Raw genomic sequence first — 8,360 nt, forward strand, 5'->3', positions numbered from 1 at the left:
TCTCAGGCTCTCCTTGGAGCAGACCAAGGATTAGTTTCCAAGAAGAGTTAGAAGCATCTCAGGACCAAAGCGTGCGGTGACTGCTTTGGGCTGTGGGTAGGGGACCCAGCATGTTCAGAAAAGCAGAAAGGTTGGCGGAGAAAAGAGAGAGATCAGCCTATTTAACTGAGAAAAGTAGGGTGTCAACCCGGAGGGAGGCCCTTCCCCAGCGGACTGCATTTCGTGCCTGGAGGAGACTGTAAGGGGTGAGGGAGGAAAGGCAGAGACTCAACGGGGCTCCTGCCGGTTCCTGCACACCGTGCACGCCCAGCGGGAAGGAAGAGGAAGTGTATTCTGGAATCGCTCGAACAGCTGCCACCATTGGCCAGCAGGCCTGTCAGTCGTCTGGGCCTGAGGCTGAAGAGAGGAAGAACGAGATCAGGGCTCCTGCCTAGGAGGGAGGGAGGAGGGTTGAGCCAGCCGAGCCAGGGGGCGTGGGGGCTGGGACAGCAGGCCGATTGGCAGGGCGGGGCTGCCTTCGATCCTGGCCACTTCTCTCAATCATCGTCTTCTGATTCAGGGTGGCATTGTGTGTCCCGGAGTGCAGGAGCGAGTCCCAGAAGAGAGGCGAGGCTGAGCCCAGAGCGCTGGGCTGCTTCAGCAGGGAAGACTCCCTTCCCCCTGCTTCAGGCTGCCGAGCACTGAGCAGCGCTCAGAATGGAAGCCATCGCCAAGTATGACTTCAAAGCCACTGCAGACGACGAGCTGAGCTTCAAAAGAGGGGACATCCTCAAGGTAAGTGTGGATGCCAGGCAAATGCCGAGCTGGCCTCTCCTTGTGCTCACCCACCTTCTTTGCCCCGATGACACACAAAGAAACCGTGCTCCTCCTTTCTTCATCGCCCACTTTAACGTTGACCACCGTGTGGTGTGTGATCTGGATGGCAGAGATAGACGGCGAGTGGAATATTAAATATGACTTCAGAGGGTCGGTGCGGTGTACGGTCTTTAACTGCCTTTGTGTGGATGCCTCGAGTGTTTCTGTTTGCTTGTCGATATTGGTGCTATTTCAGATAAAGTCAAAGCAATATGATTGTAGTAAGGGAGTAAAAGAGTAGATTGATTTACCTCATAGAGTTTTATTAAAAATCAGAGGATTTTTTGAAAGACCTAAACTCGAAGTATCGAAGTATTTATGTAAAAGCACTCAGTCTTATTTTACATAGTCAAAAGATTTCTGCATTCTGGAACTTGATCCTAGTCAGTCAGTTAAATTAATTTCTCCTGGTTTAGAGAGGTGGTTAGAAGTATATGCCAAAACTTATTAAAGAATTCAATGCATTTTTACTCTTTGCGAAAAAACGAATGGAGTTCCAAATAATATGGTTTAGCTTGCAGTTGTACAAGTCAGATTTCGATTTTCTTAGAAGAAACTTGGAGCAATTACCCCATATTACACTCTGATTGCACAAAAGAAACCTGCTGACAGTTTGGAACTGAGCTGCTTTAGAGTTTGCAGCTCATTTTGGGCCCCACTATTAACATGAGGATTTGCTTTCCACCTGGCACATGTTAATTATGTTGTTTACTCAGTTGACTGGAGCAGCCTGCCCTTTTGGATATGTTATTTATTTATTTGTTTACAAAAGTGAGTGTTATTGAATAGTGTGTCAGCTCTAAATGAGGAAAACCTGAAGTTTAATGTTTTCGTATTCACTGTTTCAAATTTTGACATTTTCCCCTCCGATCCTTAGTTTGATTGCTGGAATTTGCCACCATTTGTGTACTAGCCCTGAATGAAATTATCAGAATTTTACAAAGAGAAGGAAAATGGCAATGTAGAAATCTAGTCCTTTATAAAATGACTAGTTGTCTTTTTTGTTGTCGTCGTTTTTTAAGTTATGCAGACCTATGGAGAGTTACTATTTTGCTCTCGTCAGGGGCGTGGTCTATTCTGAAGTTACTGCACAGTGGTTTAATGTAGACCTGTATGATGGACTTTGTAGCAGGTGACACTGAAGAGCCCTTTAAGGAGAAGGAAACTGTTCCATTCAGAGCTGTTTTTGTGACGCCAAGCTTTTTGAGGGTATTCTCAAAATCAGCACTAAATTGCCCAAAAACAGAATCAGCTATACGTTTTAGAGTGACATATGTCTTCCGTTTCTGTTTTCTTGGAGAGCTAGAAATCAAAGCAAACATAACTTAGACTACTGAATTACTCTATCGTTGGTGTACAGAGGAGGGAGGTAATTTGATGTATTCATAGATGATTACTGTTTTTGGCAGATAACCCACTAGTGATATCGGAAGATTGGCTACTCAAGTACCCACATTTGTAGCCTGTACAAAAACCCTTAGGGGCCTTTTTTTTCTTTTCAAATACTGATTTCTCCATTAAATTTACCCTACAAACTTGAACCTGGAAGCCTGGTAATTCACATTTTTCTCTAGGTTTATCCCATTGCATATTTAGCTCTCAAGCAGCAAAGTAAAACTAGGGATTTGAGATCTATTTTAAAGAATTTTTAGACAACAGTTTTTGCTGTTTACTATCACTGAACTTTTTCTAAACCTAGACCATGAACATTTTATAAGTTCTCCAACTTAAATTAGTAACCTCTTGAACCAAGTGTAAAACCCTTTTCTCCCATCCCGTGATTAGAGAAGATGACACTATTTAACACTGCCCCAGACATTTTTATGGTGGGAGAGAGGCAGTGAATCAGAGTGCTCCCATTTACTTTGAGATTTTCTTTGGGGAGAGAAAAGTAACATAGATTTGGTTCTTTCCAATTTGGTAGATAACTGGCATATGAAGTCATAATGCCATTATTGCTTTTGAATGGTAGCCATTAGCTGTTTGTTAGTAATCTTGTGGCTTTACTCCAAAAAAAAAAAAAGAGTGATGATACAGTAGTTGCCCTTTGTCTCGTAATTCTGTGAAACAGCTGAGTGAAGAGGAGGGACATGAGGGACATTGCTTTGTCTTGAGAGCTGTTAAAAATAAAAAAGCTGTGTTTTCTTCATTTGGTTATTCAAGGAGTAATAGGCTTTGTTTGAGTGGCTTTGATTTGATTTGCTAACTGTTTAGGAGCTTAGTTGTGAGCCAAAGCATGTTTAGAAGTGGCTGGAATAGCATCGAGCAGTTTAACTTGATTGAAATAGGGATATATTTATTGTCTCTTCATAAAGGGGGCATTGCGTGTTGGTGTCAAATACGTTTTATTTGAAAATAATGAAAGAAGGGGGCTTAGCCCTCTGCCCGGAGTCCGGAGGGATTGGGTCCTCTCACCGTCTTGGAGTTCCCAGTTAACTTCTGCTTGATGCTGACTCCTGTCTTCGAGCAGACCACTTCCTTACTTTTTACATATTGACTTGTACTGCCCTGAGAAAAGAGAAAAATAAAAACGTTTTACTGGAAGCCTAAAATAGAACTGAATGCTTCAATATATCTGCCTTTGTTACTTTTCCTCTTGTAAAAGCTTGTGTTTTTCTTGGGGAGGGGAGGGGAGGGCACTGGGGCCTAGAAATGGAAGGGATTGCTTTTCTGCTGCAGGTTTCAGGCCTCGCATGGCCGAACTGAGCATGACTTTCTCCCACTTTTGGAGGGCAGGCTTTAGATAGTCCCAGGGTGCTCCATTCAACAAGGCCCCTGAATACTCTGCCCTGGAGCACTCGTATCTGAACTCACCTAGAAGTTGCATCTGCCGTCTAGGGGCTTCATGCATGTGCTTCCAGCAGCGCCGCATAGGAATTAAGAAACGATTTTGAGCTCTCGAACCTGTGCTCATTCCATTCTCGGGCTGACGTCTTATTTTCCATCAGGGCAGGCCCTCGGCTGTAGGAAAGAGCCAACAGTGGAGCACTAGGTGGCTTCCGCCCCGTCTACCACTGACTACTACTGCCCGTTCCCAAGCTGCTTTAGAACTAAGTCTTGGGTTCACACTTGGATCTTTGAAGTCTTCTGTCTCAGTGCTGATAACCCTATCCACTGTCATTTACTGAGCATCTCCTTGAGCCACATCCTGGAATAAGTTGCTTTGAGAGCTGGGGAAGAACTAGAAGATGTACTTTCACCCGTTAGGAAACTCTACAGTCAAATAAGAGAAGTGAGATTAATGTCTGAAACAGCGCATGGCAGTGTGTCAAATGAGAGGGTTTTTAGAACAGGAAAAGACCTTTTAAAATCTCTTAATTTAGACTTTTATTATTTTACACATGAAGAAATGGTGGCCCACAGAGGTTAAATGATCTCTCCAAGGTCACAAGTTATTGGTACTTAATAGTGAACTGGTAGGTAGTGGAATGCCAAAGTTGCGTTGCACACTGTCACTGCCAGAATAATTCAGGAAGGGGAGAGAGCGATAAGAGCTGAAGTCAGAGGAAGCTGGAAGAAAGGAGTGTGACCTGAATTGGACCTCGTGCGCTGAGTAGGACGGGGCTAGGTGAGAAGGGAGGCAGGGGAGTGTGCTTGTTGTATTTGAGATAGCAATGCTACAGCAAGGTTATAGACTGTGACACAATGGAAAATAAGGTAGAATTGGAGCCATGTAGGAAAAACTCAAGAGTTTGGAGTTTGATCATGGCCTTAAGAAGCTTCTGGGGATTTTTAGCCGATCACGAATGTGTTCTGTGTGTAGAGTGGCTTGCAAGGAGGTACGCTGGGTGGCCCAGCCTGGAAGGCTGCAGTAATCAGATTGTGAGATAAGTGTCCACATAGGTATTAGAGACTAGGGACGAAGGACAGGGGCATCTCAGAGGTGCTGGTAGGAAAAATAATGGGATTCCTGCCTGTCACATGGGGGCATTTGAATACGTCTCCCATGTAACAGAAAAGAATGCCCGTGGGGGATGCTTCTGAGAGCAGGAATCTGAACTGCGGTTTCATTGGTTACAGTTTACACAACAGCTGGATTTTGGTGCACAAGTCTCATATCAGGTGTTTAAATTATAAAACCTAAAAAAAAACCCAAAATGAGGTTGGGTGGTTCCTTTTTTCTTCACTGTTTTAAAGTTCAAGTGTCAGTATACTTTATAGAACCATTTCTTTGCCTGCTGATAAGAATTCTTATCAATCTTGTTGACTAAACTCAGAATATTGCATTTAATCTTTTAAGAATGAGGACTGTTTGTGTTCTCAAATAATTTGTTTGCCTTTCATTATATCCATTTCGCCCCTGTCATCTGAATGGACTATTTCTAAATAGATGCCAAGAATGAACTTTCAGTTTCTATATGAGACTCCTTTTGGGAGGCTGGCGGAAGACTAGTCAGCCTTGTTTGGCAAAAGAAAGAAGGAAATGCAGTGTTCCTTTGGGGTCTTGCAGGTTTCACCTCTGTAAGTCATTGTAGTTGAAGTTGTCATTGAATAGCTACCATTTATGAAGCATTTACTATATGCCGTGGAGTTATACATCATTTCTAATTTGGGGCACTAAGAAGTTGGTGTTATTAGCCCCATCTTTTGGCTGGGGCTAATAGCAGAACCAGGCTCAGAAGTTAGGTAACTTGCTCAGGTTCACACGTCTAGTAAGTGGCAGAGCTGGGCTTTGGTCTTAGGTCTGGCCACCATGTTCCCTGTGCAGTACAGTGGGGCCCCTCCAAACTGTCAGGATGAATAAACCAGAACTGTAAGGCATCTGCCTTGTCGTCTTGTGGCGCTGATTCTGCTGAGTGATTTATTGGAGATCCTGTCTAAAGTAAGTTGACTTCATCGATGAAAGAAATGAAACAAAAAAATGAGGTCATTCCGCTCGTCAGATTTGCAAAGATGAGAAAAAGATTAACCCCTACCCTCCTTTCGCCAGGGTGTGGAGAAACGGGTACTGTCACCTTCTCCCTGTGGATGCTTATGCCAATACGATCTTTCTGAGCAGTGGCCTGGTGATATGTATCGGAACATAAAATGACCCAACAATTCCACTTTTACAAAGTCTAGGAGGAGTCTCAAGCAAGTTTTAAAAATGTAGACAGACATAGAGATGTTTATTTCAGAGAATCTGCGCCACCTAGAGAAGAAATTTCTTCAATTAAATTATATCGTTTGTAATACTATCATTTGTAAGATGCATTTCAGAGATGTTAAAATGTGTAAAAAGGGCATCTTCAAATCTATGGAATTACCATATTAGAAAAAAACCTAAGTAGCCAATCAATAGGAGGCTATATAAGTAGATTATGGTACCTGTAAAAAGGAATACCTGAAGGTGTTAATGTTGAGGTAGCTCTATCAACACAGTAATGTCTACTCTTCCGCAGAGAAGTGTTTAATGGATCTTCTGTTAAAAAGAAATACTGTAACTAATATATCGAGTGCTTAGTATGTCCTCGCACTAAGCTAAGCCTTTTACTTGCATTCCTTTTTAATCCTCACAGTAATCCTATAAAGACAGATGCTATTATCCTCATTTTACTGATCAGGAACCTAAGGTTTAGGTTAAGTAACTTACCCAGGTACACGAGTTAGGATTCACATCCTGGCCACTTTGAGTCCAGATTCCGTGTTCTTAACTACTACCCTGTCGGGTCTTGTCATACCAAGATGAGGGCAGACGAGAGAGACAGACAGACAGGCAGACGGAGACAGAGAGAGACCATCGCAGGGAAACTGCTATTTCTATTTGCTTGTTAAATACACAGACTTTTTTCTGAATGGTCCTCTTAAAAGGTAACAGTTTTCTCCAAGGTGCTGGATTCCAGGTGATTTTTACTTCTTTTGCGTGTGTGTTCTTTTGTATTACTTTATCAGTTTTATTAAAACAGTAAAGTTAATTCACACAGTAAGTAGTTAATATTTGCATCTTTTTTACCTTGACAGCTATTCCAGGAAGTTAAAGTGCTCTGGTCAGGAGTTGATTGGTTGGTTGGTTTTTTAATGGTTGAGGTTTAACCTACTTTTAAATCTTTAGTTCACTGTGCTCAGCGTCATACGACTTAGAGACCTTTTTAAAAGTGACTCAATGACTTTTTGAGGAAAATCTGGATCCCGTTGGCAGGTGCTTCCTCAGCTTTGCTTCCTTGTGGACGTGGAATGAGAGACACCTGCATCGTGGTAAAAAACTTGTACCCCAGGCTAGACCCACCTTTGACTCCCACCTCTGCCACCGGCCAGTTCAGCATTGTGATCTTGGACAGTTTGCTTTGTGCTTTGGTTCTCCCATCTGTAAAATGGGACTAGCACCTTCCTACCCAGCATCACAGTGAGGATCCAAAGAACTCATATATTTGTGTGCTTAAAGCAGTGCCTAGCATAAAGCAGACAGAAATGCCAGCTGCCGTTAGTTTTATTAATGTTATTCAGGTGCACACTTTGATAACCCCTGGCCGAGGCAGCTAATGGTTAAGTCACATGACTCTACCCCTAAAACTGGCTGGGTGCTTGTCCTGATATTACCTCAGTCAGACCTGTTTAAGCCTCATCCCACAGCTCTGCTGAAAGCAGGGTATTGATGGAGGATTGTGTGAAAGACAAGTAGTTTCTCCATTCTGAAAAGTCTTTGGTCTCAGAATTAAACCTGAAAGCAAAGAGATTGGTACCTGCCCAGTGTCCTGTCGGGGCACGGGTGGGGGCTCTCTTTGGCTGAATGCAACTTTGGGATTATGCTGTTGGCTAACGTTAAGAGATGTTGGAAGAAACAGCCCCGGGAAAAGCTCATGCTTGGACTTACTGTGAGGATGATAAGGAGCCTTTACTATTGGTAGGTGTCCTCAGTGAGGACCTACCTGTGGGAGGACGTTTTCTCTGGTCTCAATACCAAGAATAGATGGTTTCCCCCAAACAGCTTTTAAAAATGTTAAGGATGCTATAAATAATGCTTTAATAGGTTTCCTTCTTTACCCTGTGGGAGAGCTTAGAGCCTACTCTGGCCCATTTCGAGCAGCAGTTCTCACATACACTGTCCTATTTTTATCCAAACAGGTACTGATATTAGGTGTAAAATACTGAAACTTTTTCCTCACCTTAACAATGGCCTTACTTTTTAATTAATTTATTCTTTAGTTAACAGTGGACTTTTAAAATCTAGGTTGAGCAAAAGGCAAAAGACTTTTGTAATATTTTGCTTTGAAAAATATAAAAAACACCAGTTTAGTGTAAAGTGAGAGGAAATGCAGTTTGGACCTTCAAACTGTAGGCTTCACAGAGAACAAGAAAGGACTATCTATTTTCAGTGAGAATATTGATCATCGAATGTCTTCTTTCTGTCATTACTTCATAGATCTTTATTTTCATAGGTAAAATATGTATGGCTTGAAATGGATTACTAGAGGAAAAGGAATAGACTTACAGCATTTTATTAGCAATACCATTTTGTTTTAATATTTAAAATTTACTTTAACATTAATTAAAAAAAGATAGGAAACTCAAAATCCTAAATGAACCTC

General features: G+C 42.3%; 1 protein-coding gene across 2 annotated transcripts in view; it reads left to right on the forward strand.

Annotated features, from left to right (window-relative positions):
- Positions 1-479: 479 nt before the first annotated feature.
- Positions 480-8,360, forward strand: part of GRB2 (growth factor receptor bound protein 2) — a 52,374-nt gene continuing 44,493 nt past the window's right edge. The window contains exon 1 of one of the 2 annotated variants that reach the window (XM_025047014.1): positions 480-774. In XM_025047014.1, coding sequence (XP_024902782.1) covers positions 697-774 — 78 coding nt within the window. In that variant the 5' untranslated portion in view covers positions 480-696. The remainder of the gene's footprint in view (positions 775-8,360) is intronic. The other variant, XM_006912225.3, reaches the window with a different exon arrangement.

This window comes from Pteropus alecto, unplaced genomic scaffold (assembly GCF_000325575.1).
Source record: "Pteropus alecto unplaced genomic scaffold, ASM32557v1 scaffold134, whole genome shotgun sequence".
NCBI lineage: Eukaryota > Metazoa > Chordata > Mammalia > Chiroptera > Pteropodidae > Pteropus > Pteropus alecto.